The 18010-nt window shown below is 44.8% G+C and overlaps 3 protein-coding genes across 3 annotated transcripts in view; all 3 read left to right on the forward strand.

The window, feature by feature from the left end:
• lpgat1 (lysophosphatidylglycerol acyltransferase 1) overlaps positions 1–4084 on the forward strand; it is a 34930-nt gene extending 30846 nt beyond the window's left edge. The window contains exons 7-8 of the mRNA XM_020097758.2: positions 297–403; positions 1244–4084. Coding sequence (XP_019953317.1) covers positions 297–403; positions 1244–1395 — 259 coding nt within the window. The 3' untranslated portion in view covers positions 1396–4084. The remainder of the gene's footprint in view (positions 1–296; positions 404–1243) is intronic.
• Positions 4085–8501: 4417 nt separating this feature from the next.
• On the forward strand, positions 8502–12269 carry nek2 (NIMA-related kinase 2). Its single transcript, XM_069515160.1, has 9 exons — positions 8502–8798; positions 9217–9434; positions 9525–9765; positions 9854–9936; positions 10021–10147; positions 10259–10493; positions 11113–11167; positions 11288–11364; positions 11605–12269. Exons 1-9 carry the CDS (start codon positions 8703–8705, stop codon positions 11808–11810), a joined length of 1338 nt encoding a protein of 445 aa, XP_069371261.1. The 5' UTR covers positions 8502–8702; the 3' UTR covers positions 11811–12269.
• Positions 12270–12966: 697 nt separating this feature from the next.
• On the forward strand, positions 12967–18010 carry slc30a1a (solute carrier family 30 member 1a). Its single transcript, XM_020112437.2, has 2 exons — positions 12967–13902; positions 15384–18010. Exons 1-2 carry the CDS (start codon positions 13335–13337, stop codon positions 16247–16249), a joined length of 1434 nt encoding a protein of 477 aa, XP_019967996.1. The 5' UTR covers positions 12967–13334; the 3' UTR covers positions 16250–18010.

Raw genomic sequence — 18010 nt, forward strand, 5'->3', positions numbered from 1 at the left:
TGTCTCCTGTTGCGTCCCCCCCTCTCAGCACTCCTGTCTCCCTGTGACACTCTGACGAGCTTCGCCATTTAATGAATCCCTAAAACAAGCTGAAGCCGCCGCAAACACACAAACCGCTGTAATAGACTCCGGGTTTGAAAGAGACTCGCTCTGCTCGGGGACCACCGCTGACACCCCGGGTTTTTCGACTGCAGCTTCCTCGACGGATCAATGCAGACAGTTTCTGCTGAGAGAGACTTCATTTATCAGGTTTTTTTTTTCTGCTTCATCGTCACTGTCTGTCTCTCTTCCTTCAGGATGTACCCAATAAAAGAGGTTCCTGTGGAGGCAGAGGCCCTGACTGACTGGCTGTATCAGAGGTTTGTGGAGAAAGAAGAGTTGCTGGCCTACTTCTACGACACAGGTCTGTCTCGCCATGTCAGTCTGCTGAAGTCAAACTGTAATGATTGTGAAACTGTTGCACACTTTATCTTTCACACATGAATGTTTTTGGAGGAAATGACTGACGCCAGCTGCTCCCTTCAGTAGATATTTTACATGGTAGTGAGTAATTACTCCTTTGTCACCATCATTACTTTCTGTCGAGTTGTGCACCAGTGTCATTTTTCACATTATGTTGTGGATAGATTTACACTCAGAGAGTAACTGTGCTGAACTCTATAGTAAATAGAGAGTGATTCAGACACAGTGTTTGAGCTTCAAGCCTCTGGGCGTTTGTTTCCTACGGTAATGTTTGACTAACATTAGAGCAGCGCTGTTGCTAGGAAACCTGCTGTCAACGTCCGTGGTGCATTCACTGAGCATATTTTAGCCGTGTTTGTTATACAAACAATCATAAAAGTGGGTTTTTCCTGACATTTCTTAGCTGTAAACCGCTCAAAATTTAATCCTCTGTCATTCATCTGTATCACACACTTTTGTCATGTTATTGCATCAGCTGCTGAGTCATGTTGTCATAGGACGGAGCTCAGAAGCTCTGCAGCTCTTACTTCAGGGCAGAATATTTCCCCGGACCATTACAACTTTGAGTGACGTACGTGTACAATGATGGTTCGAACACACGAGTCAGTGAAGCACAGTCAGCCACAATTTAAAGATAAGCCCGTGTAAAAAGTAAGCAGTGTAAACGACTCATAATGAAAAGAAAAAGATGTTTTTCTGAGACGTCGTCATCCTGGTGGAAGAAATGCTAAGAAATCGGCCTAAGAGCTAAATACTGATGCTTTTGTCCGTCTCTCAACAGGATCCTTTCCCTCTCTGGACGGACACAAGGTGGCAGTTTCCCGGCAAATGACCCTGGACCCCGTGTGGCTGTGCATCATCCAGTCGTTTGCTTTTGCCTCCGGCTACATGTGGTACAGCGTCCTCCTGTACCTCTACTGCTGTTTATTTTGAGTGCGCTGATGAGCTGAGAGTCTTAATCGGACCACTGGAAAAGCCTCAGGATCGTTTGGTGTGTGGCCCAGCGGCGTCGCACTCGCCCCCTACGATGGATGAATGTACAATTTGCAACAGCGGAGAGACTTACCAGGAAACAATAAACATATGAAGTACACACACACAGATTAAAGAAACCCATACATTATGAAAACGATCACAGGCATAGTTAACGTACACACAACCCTAACGCCACACACTCGCTCCTGCGGCCTCGCAGAATAATCTCTCGCACTCGTCACAACTCACATTTTGATGTTTACACGTCCTCATACACGTAGACGCTGACACGTACATGACTTTTTATTCAAAGTTAACAAAATGAGGCTCAGGACTCTTCCTAAAGACGCTCTGGACCAGACTCTCTCTCTCTCTCTCTCCCCCTCCCAGGCTTTAGCCGTGGTAGTTTTACAGAGTATAAAGTGTGTATGGACGCGTGTGTGAGTGAATATATGTGATTAGAAGCGTAATGTCTGCCCTTATTCTTCCTCCTGGCAAGAGTTGATGAAGCCCAATGGACGTCTCTTTCAGCCCGCTGACGACCCGGCGGGCCACACCTTCCGGAGCGAGCGGCTGTATGAACGTTGAGGCTGCGCCGCCGGCCGCTCCTCTGGCCTTCATTGCACTAAGGAATCCATACTGCCCTAACTGCTCCCTGCCCCAGGAAAAGGCTCCTGATCGGTAGCTGTCGATGTTTTGATTGTCTTTTGTTTTCCTCCCTTTAACCCGCATATCACCACAACTACAGCCATCGTTACTTGTCGAGTTTCTTCTTTTTGTCATCATGACTTTTTTTTTTTTTCCTGTGTCCGCCTGTTTGTCGAGGCAGTATTCTGAGCTCACTGAGAAAAGGGGGGGATCATGTTTACACTGGCAGCCCTGCTGAAAGCCTAAAGAGACGGTGGCTATGATGCAGCGCTTGATTTAAGGATCTTTTTTTCCTGTTTCGTATGTGAAGGGAGGAAGAGGAACGATAACTCGAAAAGAAAACAAAAAAAAAAAGTCTGGTTGCAAGAAGTGCAGTCTGATCACCTATGAACTGACTTCCTCTCCTGTGGATTCTCTTTTTCACCCTCTGCTCTCCAACATACACACTTGCAGACAAAAACAGGTGCGCACACACAACCATGTGCAGCTACACAGCGGAGTAGACATCTGTCTCCAGGATCATCTCAATGAGTCCGACTGAGAAGGACTCCGAAGACTCTTATTCCCCCATTGGACTGAATAGTTTTACAAATATTTAAGCCATATGCTTAGTGTTTTTGGGGTGGGGAAAAAGACATGGAAAAAAATATGATTTTTTTTTTTATAGGAAGCTACCCAAATGTTCAGCATTCTACGATAGAAATTTTGGCTTACAGAACTATAGGTGTCATTACTGTAAATTTACAGCATAACCTGCCTAACTGAGTGTGTGTGGTTGTCGTCCCCCCCCCCCCCCCATTTTTTGATATATATGAATTATGTCGTGTCGCTCTGTGACGTCAGAGTGTGGCGGCAACTTCACCACAAGTGGTCAAAACTTTTTATTTCATTTTAAATTACATGAACTTTGGTCTTCATGTCACGGTATCTTTAAATCTTGTACATAACGAAGCTGAGGACGAGTTTTCAATGTTGAGAAGGAAGATGACTGAAGCCGTTTTTTTCTCTTTTGGTCCACGATACATTCAGATAATTTTTAGTTTCAGTTGTCATGAATGTTTTTAAAAAAAGAAGAAGAAGAAAGCAAGGATTTTCCCTTCACTTCTCAGTGTTATCATATATTTTTCTTTCTTTTAATTTCAAGCTCCTGAGCAGAAAGTAGTCGTGTACTTCAAGTCATTAAAGCTACTGTATGTTCTGGCCGTTTGCACAGTTTCAAACTTATACAATTGTACATTTTAAATCTTTGGGAGACCGCGTCTTTCAGGACTATCCCTGATGTCCTGGTCAACCACAATCCCTCAAATGAAGCGGTTTCCTCACGCTCTCTTGACAAACGTTTGATGTAAAGACAGTTTCGAGGAGTTGAGCTCAAACTGGGTCAGTGAGGAAGAGATCGCTCCTCAGTTACAAGGGAAACTCCGGCAGGGCCCCGCAACGATGCAGCTGTTATCTCTCGAATGTACTTGTGTTGTGATGTCGAGGTCAACTCTGTGTAATTTGCTTAGCCTGCTGTAATGAGGAAAACTGCAGAGGAGCAGCAGGGAACAAATGCAACAAAAAAAGGTGCATTTCAGTAGTTGCTGGTCTCTCTGTGCACCATTGTTGGTAGAAACTGTGTGAGATTTAAAATAAGGGCTACCTGGTCAGGTAGGTGGATAACATTTTAAATTAAAGGCTGTAGATGTGTTTCATCCAGCGGCCCTTTCAGATTCCCCTCCATCGTGAGAGTGACTTCAAATGAAGCTTCATTGCTTTTTTTTTTTTCCACCTTTTTCAATTTTATTTTTTATTTTATTTTATGACCATGTTTCCAAAGAAGGCAGGGAAATAAAGTTTTCCTAGATGTGGCTTTAGGAAATAAACACAATAGGGATTTAAAGAAATTATACTAGAATTGTCTGTAATTTTCCATTTTGTACTCCTTTAATTCCTAGCTACACAGCCATTTTACAACACAAAAAACTTGTGCTGGAATAAAACATCATAAAGATCCTAACACGAGTGCTGCCTCTCTTTCATGTATTTCTGCATCCGACATTAATTAAAACAGTTTTCTCTATATAACGATGCAGGACGCTCACAGGGGGACCTGTGATAGATCAGATATGTTGGATCCTATAAAACCTCAAGTATATAAATGCTTGACGCTCATCATTGCAAGTGTTAATTTTATGTCTTCAAAAATGTGTTTGGATCTTCGTTAAACACATTTCTGCTACATTCATTCTACAGACTTTCCTCTGAGCCTTTTTTTATTGACAAACTAGGAAAGCTCAAACCTTTCCCCATCTATGTTTTACTAAATCGAGATAAACACATCAATAAAAATGGATTCCATCACATAAACTAGTTCTTGCATAGAGATTGGTTTTGAGCTGCAGCCATTAGTCATTTAGTAGATCAATTAAAAAGAAAATTGGATACAAATGTGATCATTTTGTGTGAATTTTTAAAGAAGGAATGAAAAGTGTGTATTGTTGCAGGTTAGTTAAGACTTTTTCCAGCGCAGATATATATTTTAATGTTGCATCAATAGAACCAGTAAAGTTGCGCAAAGTCAAAAAATGTAATGTAATGATATGATGGATTAGACCTGGGTCAGTGTCTGTGTAATTACAGTTGGTCGACAATGTTAGATTCAAGGAAATGAATATGCTCATATCGGGTTCTGTAGAATTAATTGCACAGATCAAATGTATTTACTGAGGATTAGACTCTGGTGTAGGTCCTGCAGAGATGTTTCTATCAAATCTTTGATTCCTTCTGGTTTTTAGGTTACGCTCCCGTCTGGAAACGTGAAAGTCAATGTTCGGTGTTGAGAACAATCTGCAGGCACCTGAACCGTGTGTTTGCTCGGTTCTGTGCCTGTTGTTTAACTGTGGTGTCGGTCGCTGGCCTGTTGAAAGTCCCTGGTTTATGTTGCAGAGCTCAGATTTCACAGCTGATGAAAACTGCACAGATCTCTTTACTTCGGCTGGGCAGACGGCTGCGTCAGTCACAGAGAGGCCGACAGTTTCACTCCGGTGAAGCTGAACATTTAAAGACATTTATCTCTTCTTCTTGTGCTCAGGTGTGAATGGAGTGAACTATCCCTTTAAGCTAAATGGAGAGATGTGGTTAGAGGTTATGAAAAGACAAATTCTGTCTTTAAGTACTAAAGTAGCAAATACTACCAGTACAATCCAACCCTCTGCCCATTCACAGCACTATCACTATTATCACTGTGCTGCAGATTTAGAGATGGTCAAGTCACATAACACCTCCTGTATCGGCTGCTGTGACGGTTGAAACGTGCTGTGAAATTGTTTGGATTCTCAGGACGGATGGAGACAAAGGGCAGCGTGGCATGCCATCAACTACATTTCTCCGGCAGCCGGAGTGATGTGTGGAGGCCTAGGTCTGCAGGAGAGCCACACGCTCCAGGCAGCCAATGAGAATCGAGGGTGAAAACAGTGGGAAGTCAGCTGCGAAATGGGATTAAATATGCACCGAGCGTCACCAGCTCACCAAAGGGCTAAACAGTCAGGAGCCAACAGGGCGGCTGCAGCTCAGCCTGGTGTCCACGTGGAGAAGACGTAGCACTGAGAATCTTTTACGCCTCCGTACAAGCTCAAAATCTCTCTCCAAGTGTCGCCCACATCACACAGACAAATCAGTCTGTAGAGGAACCTCTTCGTCCTCTGCAGAGGTCCCAGTGTTCCTCCTCCGACACCTGCATTGAGCTATTTCACAAGCATGGCTGCCCCCCCCCCCCCCCCAAGGTCCTCGATGTCACGCTTTGATGCCGACTCCCTCGTGAACGCCACGGTGACGCTGGTGTCCCTCGAGTCAGCGGGCACTAACACAACCAGCTGTGGAGAGGAGGCCCGGGTTGAATGTCACTGCGGCGGCCGCCGGCATCGCAGAGTCTCGTTGGGCCTTCCCGTGCTGGCAGGAGAGCATGATGGGAGTGACAGCTGCTCCAACCCTCAGTGCTGTCGGGATCAAATGCAAATATTTTAAAACTGTGAATGAGCAGTTTCACCCAGTTTTGGAGCCGCAGTATTAAAGTCCCACTGATAAACACATCATGAGTCAGTCTCAGCTGTCACTCATGACGTTTCACCCCATTTTTGTAGCTTCAGAAAAGGTAATTAAAACCTATAACCTTTACTGCAGGCCGCCACCAGGGGGCAATCAAGATGCTGTGGCTTCACTTTTGGGAAGCTGTTCATGTTTGAAGCGCCTAGCCCAAAACAGGCGGAGTCAGTGGTGACGTGAGAACCCCTCCCACCTCAGGGCCGCAGTCCCCTTAGAAGAGGTGAGGAGGTCATTATGGGACGTGTCTGTCTGTCCGTCCTGCCTGTCGCTCCCTCTCAACTCCTGGCCTTTAAAACAGGGGCGGCTGACGTCAGCTGGGCCCCGGGCACCCGACTGTCTCTGTTGTTTTTAGCTGTCAGTTTTCCGCTCGGCCCCCCGACCGTCCCTGGCTGATGTCCAAACTCCTCCAGCTCTTTGTAGGCGTGACCTTTGCAGAGGCAGACTGGCAGAGCGGCTCGGCTGCTCTCTCGGTGGTGTGAGCCGTGTCAGTGTGCGGTGCTGGCAGAGCAGCAGAGATGACTGAAAGGATGATTTGAACACAACTGTTACCGAGGCCGTCCCCGCTGAGAGGCCCGTTAGCTGAGCGGAAACCCCAGAGTCTGCGTTTATCTCAGGGATCACATGTCAACGTTCACTTGCAAATAGAAGTCTTCCATGTGACACATGTGGGATTTACCCAAGTCAGGCTTTAATTATAAACGCTTAATCTGATACCGCTGGTCCAATGCTCTTGTGACTCATGGCGTCAGAAATGGGATTACATGTGCAAGATACGACTGCGGCCTATAACCAGATAAAATCTCTGTGTGTCTCAACTGTTTATTTTCTTGTAATCTGGCTGTGAACTTACTGACTGTTTTAATCATTTTAGAATGTTTCACTTTATTTTGTTTTTTCTCAGCTGTCACATATTTATTCTTATATCTCTGCCCTAATAGTGTGTGAGCTTCAAATTGCTGTGATGTGTTTCTATCGTTTGCCTTTAACTTTTTACTTTCCACCTGTAAAACACCTTGTACCTGGGTTTTGAAAGATGCTATATGATTGAAGTTTATAATATTATTATTATTATCATATTATGTGATCAAAAGACTCACAGATCTTGACATTTAGGACGTCAGAACCAACAAGGCATTTGAAACGGAATTTTAATTTGGTGAGTAGAATAAAACAGTCGAGACTTTCGTCAGAGTGTTTATACTGAAGACATACTGAGTGTGATACCCAGTAATAAGAGTCAGAGTGAGAGGTCGCTGCGTGTCGCCACTCTCAGATGGCGACTCCTCAGGTGGTCCTGCTGGTCAAATCCAAAGACCTGTGACAACACGTCGCCCATCAGCCTCCTCCTGTCTCTTACATATGCAGCCATGGAAACTGCTCTGATGACAGCCTGCGACCTTTTCCTGGATTCACGAATAACTGAGGATTAAACAGGGAGTTTGAACAAAAGGCCCGAGGATCATGTCAATCCACATCACAGACAGAAAAAAGAAAAACAGGAGCTATATTTTCAGATGCATCTGTATTTTCAAATTGTGCTTCAGTTGTTTTGACAGTGTCCCTGCTTTTACTGAGGTATCTTTATCTTAATATTCGAGACAGCTGCTTTAATTGTTCCTGAGAAAAAAAGGGACCGGGGCCTTCTCCCCGTCCGTCCTGTAACTCTCATTTCAACCGAATCACCTGGAACCTGGAACTTTTTTCAAGAAGCTGAATAGTTCCTCCAGACTCCTGTTGTTCTCTTGTGCTTCCAGGGGAGACATTGAAATTGGCCTGATAAGGCTCGAACATCATCCACCAGGTGGAGGTTTAAAAAAGAGCAGTAAAACACTGAAACAGCAGACATGCATTAACATGGAGGAGATTTAAAAAGTGCAGCTGTTGACTGGAGAAGAGAGGAGGGCTAACAAAGCATTTATGAAAGAAGGACACCGATTGTTCAGGCGACTGCGGAGATTGAAGGGTTGAAATAAAACTTGGGAGCTCACCATCAAATATGAATTTAATTTTTGGTTTGTTTACAGAAACAGTTCATAGATACATTTTAATGAAATGCTTGGTCTTATCTTATTTTATCTTTCTCATCTCATCACTTGTTCTCAACCCTTTTCTTTTCTTTTCTTCTCTCATCCAAACACTCTGACTCCTGGTAGAACCATATATATATATAAACGTGTGCTTTTGGCGCCATCTTGTGGCCACGCCTCCTCCGCCCGCTCTACTCTCGCGGGGTTTCAGGCGCCTAGCAACCTCACACATCGCGTCCACCCGCCGACCAATTAGGAGCCGCGGTGCCAGCGGCGCGGGGCCAATCAGCGGTGAGGATTCGGGCACCGATTTAAACGGAGAGGAAACGGCCGCTGCTGCACGCGAGCGAAACAGGAAGAGAAAGAAAACAAACATTTCAGAAACATCTGCGTCGAGACTCCAGTTAAACTCTGCGCTGGTTTGAGTTCGTGTTGGACCAGTTTATCCGAACGTTAGCAGGTTTAGCAGCCTGGTTAGCCGGTTAGCTGGTAGCTCAAGGTTTAAACATGCCGTCCCGTGTGGACGACTACGAGGTGTTGTACACTATCGGCTCCGGTTCTTATGGAAGGTGCCGGAAAATCACACGGAAGTCCGATGGAAGAGTGAGTGAACTACACAAACTACACAGTTTACCTGCAGCTACACAAACTACACAGTTTACCTGCAGGTACACAAACTACACAGTTTACCTGCAGCTACACAAACTACACAATTTACCTGCAGCTACACAAACTACACAGTTTACCTGCAGCTACACAAACTACACAATTTACCTGCAGCTACACAAACTACACAATTTACCTGCAGCTACACAAACTACATGGATTTAAACCGTCCAACGTCAACATCCTCGTGTGTGTGTGTGTGTGTGTGTGTGTGTGTGTGTGTGTGTGTGTGTGTGTGGTGGGAGGAAGCGGAGATGCCTCGTCCGTCTTTATATTCAGTCTTATGCTTCCCAGTCCCAGTTTCTTTGATTTTAATCTTCATCCTTGTTGTTGATTAACTTTCTTTGTGAGTAAGATCCTGGTGTGGAAGGAGCTGGACTATGGCTCCATGGCAGAGAGTGAAAAGCAGATGCTGGTGTCAGAGGTGAACCTCCTGCGGGAGCTCAAGCACCCGAACATAGTGAGATACTACGACCGCATCATAGACCGCACCAACACAACGCTGTATATTGTCATGGAGTACTGCGAGGGCGGAGACCTGTCCAGCCTCATTGAACGCTGCATCAAGGAAAGGTGACAATGTGCATTTATATAAAATTCTGTGCTTCTTTATACTATCTGCATAACCTGCATTACTTTAACTTTTTATTGACTGATTTGCAGGCGTTATCTGGAGGAGCAGTTCATCCTGCGAGTCATGGCACAGCTCACGTTGGCCCTGAAGGAGTGCCACAGACGCAGCGACGGCCGGGCCACCGTTCTTCATCGAGACCTGAAACCAGCCAACATCTTCCTCGACATCAAACAGAACGTTAAGCTCGGAGACTTTGGTCTAGCCAGGATCCTGAATCATGACACCAGTTTTGCAAAGACATTTGTCGGGACACCGTACTACATGTCTCCAGTGAGTTGTTTAATCCTGCTGTATTTGTTTCTTAACCCTCCTGATTGAAGCCTAACCTTACAACAACCCATCATACCTTTTCTTACAGGAGCAGATAAACCAGTTGTCGTACAACGAGAAGTCAGATATTTGGTCACTGGGATGTTTGCTGTATGAACTCTGTGCATTATCGTAAGTTTTCCAGCTTTATTTTCCCTCCAGCAGCTGATTTGTCTGCTACAAATCTAACATTTACCCAGAATGTCTCCTGTTTAGGCCTCCGTTCACTGCTTACAACCAAAAGGAGCTGGCAGCGAGGATCCGAGAGGGAAAGTTCAGGAGAATCCCGTACCGCTACTCTGAGGAACTGAACAGTTTACTCAGCAAAATGCTCAACTTAAAGGTTGGAAATTAACTATACAACAGTTATATGATATTGTTTGAGTTGGACATTAACTTTGACAGAAACGGTTTGATGGGGTATAGGAAAGTAATCACTCCTCTCTGTCACCAGGACTACCTGAGGCCCTCGGTGGAGTCCATTCTCCAGAGCAGCCTGTTGGCGGATGCGGTTGCTGAGGAGCAGAGGAGGGCCGAGATGCGGGTCCGGAGGAAGTCGGCGGACTCTGACCGGCCTCTTCCAAAGCCAGCTGAACCAGCTCCCGCCTCTGCTGCTGAGCTCCGGCTCAGGGAACAGGCGATGAGGGACAGAGAGAAGGCTTTGAAGGAACGTGAAGAGAGGCTGGAGCGTAAGAATTTTATCCCACATGTTCATCGTGCTGCATAAACTGATGACCAGCAGCTGCACTCACCTGATTCGTATTCTGTATTCAGAGGCGCTTATAATGGAAGATTAGAATAGCTGGGGATTTTTCAAAACATATGTATAACATTGGTGCATTGATATCTGTGTAAAGAAGTTGTCTCACTTTACGTTAAAGTATCGTATTGACATTTTTTTTGTACTTTAAGGATGTGGTTAGATAATGAGAATTGTTTGGTGTCGTATAAGTAGTTTGTAATGTCTGTGTGTTCTTCTTGCTCAACAATACAGATGTTTAACACACTCATAAATCTACAAACAAGAACAAGGAACTGATAACTGAGAGATAACGTGATGTTTAGAGGGTTATTCTCTACTAGACTACATAACCTTATCTTCAATTATGGGGAATTGTAAGTCATCCTGACCTCGTAGAAAGTTGTGGAACTGGAACAGGTTGAAGCATATTGCTTTTGGAACACAAGTGCTGTGACCTTCCTCCACTAACTTCAGCTAACTAACAAAGAAAACGTTACAAGGCACACATGACAAATAAGTTTTAAAACTCCTTAAAGTAAAGTTTTTGCTTTTATGTTCCACGGCAGAAAGAGAGCAGGAGCTGTGTGTTCGTGAGCGGCTGTCAAACGAGAAGCTTTCACGGTAAAACTTTTAAAGAAGGCTGCAGATGACTTATGAAACAACCTCCTCCTTTCCCTTTTTTTCTCAAATCTTTCTTTTTACATATTGGTACCATTGGTTCATTCTCATCTTCTGTTTCAGGGCTGAGAGTTTACTGAAGACTTATAAGCGTCTCCAGCAACAGAGGGACCTGGCACCATTATTTGGCAAAGACATAGGTATGAGACTGAGAAGAAGAGCTCTGGACTTACTGAACCGAGACAAGAACTGAGCTGTTTTTGTGCTTCTGTTTTGAATGTTTATTTATTACTTTTTAAAATCATGCTAATAAAGTTTTTATACACCAACAAAGAAGTGATGATACTAAACTGTATTTAAAACTCTCTAGCTCATATCACATGCCTGATAATAGTCTATCAATCTTTATTAATCAGTCACTCCGTGCTGTTTGGTCCTAGATGAGGAGAGCCTCTCCCCAGGAAAGAAGAAGGTCCACTTTGCTGGTGAGAGCAAAGAGAACAGGCAGCCCCACCGTCGTCAGAGCACGACGTCCCAGGAACTGATACTGAGGAGGCTGCATGTGGCAAACCTACGCGGCCTCACGCTGAATGAAGTGGAGAAAGCCTGTCAGTTCAAGAGCAGAGAGATCCTCGGCTTCCGCTGAGACCACATAAATGTCACTGTTTGTTGTGTGGTGGAAAGCTCTGAGTCATGAAACTGGATGTAAATGAAGATTTATTTAAGATAATTTAGTTGCTGTGCTGGAAGTAATGACAACAGTTCAGCAAGGTCATTCTCATATGTGTGCTGTTGTTTTAAGGGGTGTGACAGTTTGATGTGTTGTTTTAATCTTTTAGGCAGCTATAGCGATTGTGAAATGTTCTGTATATTTTTAAATATGTCAGGTTGTCTTTTTGTTGTTACTATGGATCTTGGCAGTGATGTATATGAACAACAATAACTGAACCTGTGATGAAATGAACACGTGAACTATGTAAAAAAAATGTCCACTACAATTGTGTATTTAATTTGTTTTATGCTGCATTTCCTGATAAACTATAAATAGGAACACGTTAATAGAGGGACTTGGATTAACATAATAAATACATGTTTATAAAAAATACATATATTTGAGTTTAGTTTGATGTAATTTATCCCCCAAAATATCAAGTTTGAGCTACTTAACTGAAGTTGAGATTTAAAGAAAATAAAATGTATCAAAACATTCACTCTAAAAAGTAAGTAATTTACATCACAATTAGACCACGTTGACACTTTAATCAAATCTGATGGTTTCCACAAGGGGTCATTAGCTTCCCACTGTACTGAGTCTTTAACCATCATTAACACACAGTCTCATTACTGCCATCACAGCTCAAAACTCATTTGTTCTTGATTGAAAACAGATTAACAGACGTTGTATTGAGGTTAATTAAATGGAAAGAAAACTTGATTTGAAAAAGAGGTTTCCTACAATGACAGAAGATATAACTAAGTTTGGCTAATGTGTATTAATAGCCTCTGAGTAGGGTTACATACTTATTCAAAGTTGTGAACAGTGAATGAAAAGTAGTGTGTTAGATGTTTAAACACATTAAACCAGATCAAGTTCCCAAAACAAAGTTTTGATAATAAATAGATATACACAGCGGTAGTGTGTGTTATCGCGAGACTTCAGTTGTCGTTGGCGTACGTAGCAACCGTCGTTATCTATCTCGTTTGCTCCGCCCACTGGCGAGAGTTGCAAAATCCACCCAATCAGAGCCATGCTCGTAACCTCTCCACCAATAGGAACCCTCCGGGGCGTGTCGTCCGGGCGCCGTGTTCCGTGTGGAAAGTTTACCGGCTCGGGTGCAAAGTTTCAACCGTCTGCAAACCTCAGTTCGTCGGCGAACGTTTCTGGAATGTGCTGGAGACGACGGAGCTGAACCGACCCGGCGACCAACACCGAATCCCGGATTAATACCCCGCTCGCGGCTGTCCACGGAACAGGACGAGGGATGCTACCGTCGCTGGAGAGCAGCAGTGAATGAAGACGCGGTTTGCATCGACCGTATTGTCTCAGGGAGCCAGCTAGCATAACGCCAGCCGTTAGCTAGGATCAGAGACGGATAGCTAGCTAGCTGGGGTCCGGGTGATCTCGGAAGAAGAAAAACGATATTAAACTTTACCTCCAGACCGGGCGAAGATGGCTTGCGAACCGAATCGAGTCCGGCTGCTCTGCATGCTGTCGCTGACTTTTGGGTTTTTCATCGTGGAGGTGGTGGTGAGCCGGATCACCGCATCCCTGTCCATGCTGTCCGACTCCTTTCACATGCTGTCGGACGTGATCGCGCTGGTGGTGGCGCTGGTCGCGGTGCGGTTCGCCGAGAAGACCCACGCCACCAACAAGAACACCTTCGGCTGGATCCGGGCGGAGGTGATGGGGGCTCTGGTCAACGCCGTCTTCCTCACGGCGCTGTGCTTCACCATCGTGCTGGAGGTGATCGAGCGCCTAACCGAGCCCAACGAGATCAAGAGCCCGGAGGTGGTCGCCGGGGTCGGTGCCGCGGGGCTCCTGATCAACCTGCTCGGGCTCTGCTTGTTTCGCGGACACGCCGGCGGGGGCCACGGGCACAGCCACGGTGGCCACAGCCACGGGAGTAAGAACAAGAAGGGGAAAAGTGGCACAAAGGCTGGGAACGGGTCTTCAGGAGAGGAGACCAACAACCTGGTGGCAAACCACAACAGCCCGGGGGATGTGAGACAGAGAAACGGTAAGGATAAAAACTTAAAGGGTCCTTTCACTTTACTGTGTGTTTTACAAGCAGAATATTAATTTGCTGGGTTTGGCCTCTTTGTGTTAATTTATCTTCCACATGTGTAGCACAGGCCAGATCCCTGAAGTCCAGCCCATTGTGTCCCTCCATTAATCTGACAGAATGTCCCAGACTTTATCTCCATTGTCGGTTGTCCAGATTGCATAACAGTGCACAGATACTTGACATCTTCTGTGTATCCCCCAGGATACCCTAACCAAATGCCCAGTCCTTAGTGTTTAGTGTGCAAATACAAATACAGACATCTGTCTGCTGTCATGTATTTGTTGTGTCACACAATCCTTTGTGGCCTTCATGGACATTAACGGACAGAGACTCAGGTTTCAATCTTTGTAAAGACTGGCCACAATCAGCTGGCTTTATAAATAGAGATATGCAGAGGATCCTGTCTGCCTCAGCCGAGAAACAGCTTTTGACAAGTTGAAACTTGTTGTTGTGAAATTGTTTTAAATCCTGGATCTTGTTTTTTTACTCCTCACAGTGTGCTTGAATTCTCTCTGAGTGAATTCAATATCTGTAACGCAATGTTTCACAGTCGTGTTGTGGTATGTGGTTACCATAGGTACACACAGAGCCAGCTCTTTAATACATAATCGAAGAAAGACCATCTCCACAAAAGCATGCTTGGGCATGCCAGTGATCGTCCCCGCTCACTGAAGGGTTAACCCCCAATAAATGGACACCGCACCCCCCACACCATGCACTGATCGCCGTTACTGGGTCATACATCTGTGTAACCATGGAGGCGACAGCCCCAGTAGCACCATTAGCTGCTGATAAATGGCTCCTACAGTCCTGGGATGGAAGTGAGCAGCCATTGCTCAGGTGCCATTCCCCTCCCAGGGCTGTGGAGGCTACCTCAGCGATAACTGAATTGTCTTAATGTGAATTACTATATGGTGTTTTCCAGCATTTAGGATCCCATGTGGTGGGAGTTCTCCGCAGCTCCCTGGCATGTTTTTCCTGTTTGCAGCCCCGAGCAGTTGCAGCATAGACTCAGTCACAAGGCTGAAGGGACGTCCACAGTAAAAGCTGGAACAATGTTAGCAAATAGAAAAATCACACATCAACTGAGTGTATTTGTTATAAATAGTCTTTAGTAACTCGTCTTTTGAATTGAGCAGCTACATCATGTGTCACTTGATAACATCACAAGCTGCTTTCTGGCTCTTTTGTTTCAAATTTGAAATGGACCTGACAGTGCAGCTGACATCATCCTCGTAGACGACTGTTTCGGCTCCATAATGTGATAGTTTTTCTGTAATATCTCATATCTGTTTATGTTACAGTCCCGGTGCTGCCTGTGAATCCATTTTGAATGCTTCATTAGTATCTTAAGTGTCAAAGTCCAGTTGATTATTTAACCGTCACCTCATGTTACAGTAAACTTAACTAACCTTCTTGTTTTTTATTTGCAGAAATGAGCTGTAAAGACAACGCAGAGGTGCAGATGAATGGCAACCCCCACTTTGAGGAAATGGACCACGACTCGTCATCGCAGCTCAACATGCGCGGTGTCTTCCTGCACGTGTTGGGTGACGCCCTGGGCTCTGTCATCGTTGTTGTTAATGCTGTTATATTCATATTTGTGTGGCAGCCTTGCAAAGATGGTGAGGAATGTTACAACCCATGTGTCCACAATACCGACCAGCATTCAAATCTTACACTGGCATCCATGAAGACTGCTGGCCCCTGCTGGATCCTCTACTTGGACCCCACTCTCTGCATCATCATGGTGGGCATCCTGCTGTACACCACCTACCCGCTTCTCAAAGAGTCGGCCCTCATCCTGCTGCAGACCGTGCCGAAGCAGATCAACATGCACCGGCTCAACGAGCGGCTGCTGAGTCTGGAGGGTGTGCTCGCCATCCACGAGCTGCACATCTGGCAGCTGGCCGGCAGCCGCATCATCGCCACAGCTCACATCAAATGCCACGACCCCACATCTTACATGGAGGTTGCCAAACGGATCAAGGACTTCTTTCACAATGAGGGTATCCACGCTACCACCATCCAACCAGAGTTTGTCACGTTCAACTCTGAGTCTCGGGACTCCCTCTGTGAGCTCTCCTGTCGGACTCAGTGTGCCCCCAAGCTGTGCTGCGGCTCTGCCGACAAACAGAACACAGGCCCCGACAAGAAGACCAACAGTGACTATATGCCGGCTGCTGCTTCTGCCTTGGAGGTGATCAGTGAGGCGACAGAGCAGCCTTTAAGCATTCAGGTGTGCCCTCTGTCAGAGCCGGAGATAACCATCACCAGAGAGGTGGAGTCATCTCTTTGAGATGGAGAGGAAAGAGAGAAATGGAGGAGAGGCTGTGAAACTACCACATTGGGCAGATAGCCTCATCTTTGTCATTTGCAGGGTGTGGTTATCTTTTGCTCTAAAGTTGCCCTGATACAGAAAAAAAATTTCCATCATCTTTTATTCTCTGTTATCGCTCTTTGTAAAACCCTCCCAAAACCTTCTGTTTATGCATTTCAGCCTCATTCTTTTTATCCTCTTCCTCTCTCTCAAGTCCAAACCCTCCCCTCCCTCTCAGCCACTTAGCCCGTCTCTTGTTGTCTGTTGCCCTGGTAGTATGGTGGCAATGCATGTTGGGGTTCACTGACCTTATCTCCTCCAGGACTGGAGCGAGTCCTGCATGAGTGTTCCTCATTAACACCGTGTTGTAATGCGTCACCTCGTCTCATGGTGTTTCTGTGCCAAAGCTTCTCACTGCAGGACCGAAGGGATCCGAGAGACGCCCTCACCACCAAATGGACACACACAATACATGCAAGTGAGAGCACACATCACTAGGTTGCTTAGTTTAGCCTACGGACGTGTTGGAAAAGAGCCGGTCGTCTTGTTTTTTGCGTCGGCTTTGCGTAGATCTATTTTCTTACCCTCTGGCCCAAAATGGAAGAGTGTCGTACTGCATAATTATTTAAGTTATTAGAAATAATCTACTTCTCTCTGTAGAGGCTTTGTAATATTTAGTTTGGTTGATAGAAACATTTTAGCAAATTTTCTGTCTTGAGTTTTTTGACAGATCATCTATGCTGTAGTCAGTTTTACAATTATGACATTTTTATAATCTTGTTATTTCAGACTTTTTCTCTGGCCTTGACTGAGTTTTAATTAGGGTTGTCAGTTGGATACAGAAGCCGTATCGACACCTTGCCTTTTTACTGCTGTGGTAGAGCATCAACTATAGTAGACGCGATATAACTGAACTTCTCGCAATGGCACTGTCGCATAACTAAATGTTCATTTGTGAATTTGATGCCTTGCAAGCCAGAGGGTCAGGTCTGTTGTGAATAAGTGAACACTGTATGCCATTAGTATGACACGATTCTCTGTGTGAATCTGTACTGGACACTTTCAGATGATGGCTTTTGGTTTTTGTTCGAAGATTCTTCTGAATGTGTGCGGCACCTCGTCACAATTCACGCTGGGGGCGTTTTATATTTCCAGAACGATCTGCTAAGTGTGCATGACCAAACTGAGACCTGGTGTTCGACTTTTTTAGAGCTCCACTCAGAGCTCCTGTTGCTGCTTATCAGTACCTGCTGGTATCCTCCAACATTATTCATTACTGTAGGGAATGAATCATCATACTGGTTATCTGCCCTCTGTGTTGGGCAGCGGAGCAGGCTATCTTTTGCTGAATTAAAGTCCATTAGTGGCCTTTAACATAGTATGAATTTTCCCTCGTCTACACAGATATCATTTAAAGGTGATCCATTGGTGCATTTCCAATTTCCACTCCCGATTAAATGTGTATGCAATATAGAAATATGTGCTGGAAAATGTATTTTGGTGTGTTCTTCATTTGTAATGTTTGTTCACTTTTATTCTTTGTCTTTTCAGACTCTTAAGATGTGCAAATTGAAAACAAATAATTGTTTTTTATTTTAGATATGACATGTCAGCTGATGTGTTTTTGATATATATACATATACATATGTGTATATATGTATATATATATTAGTACCTGTCCAATGTGTCATTGTGAAATAAAAAAATATGACTGTTTGGTACAGTTTATAAACCCAAAAA

Source organism: Paralichthys olivaceus, chromosome 19, assembly GCF_024713975.1.
Source record: "Paralichthys olivaceus isolate ysfri-2021 chromosome 19, ASM2471397v2, whole genome shotgun sequence".
Taxonomy (NCBI): Eukaryota; Metazoa; Chordata; class Actinopteri; order Pleuronectiformes; family Paralichthyidae; genus Paralichthys; species Paralichthys olivaceus.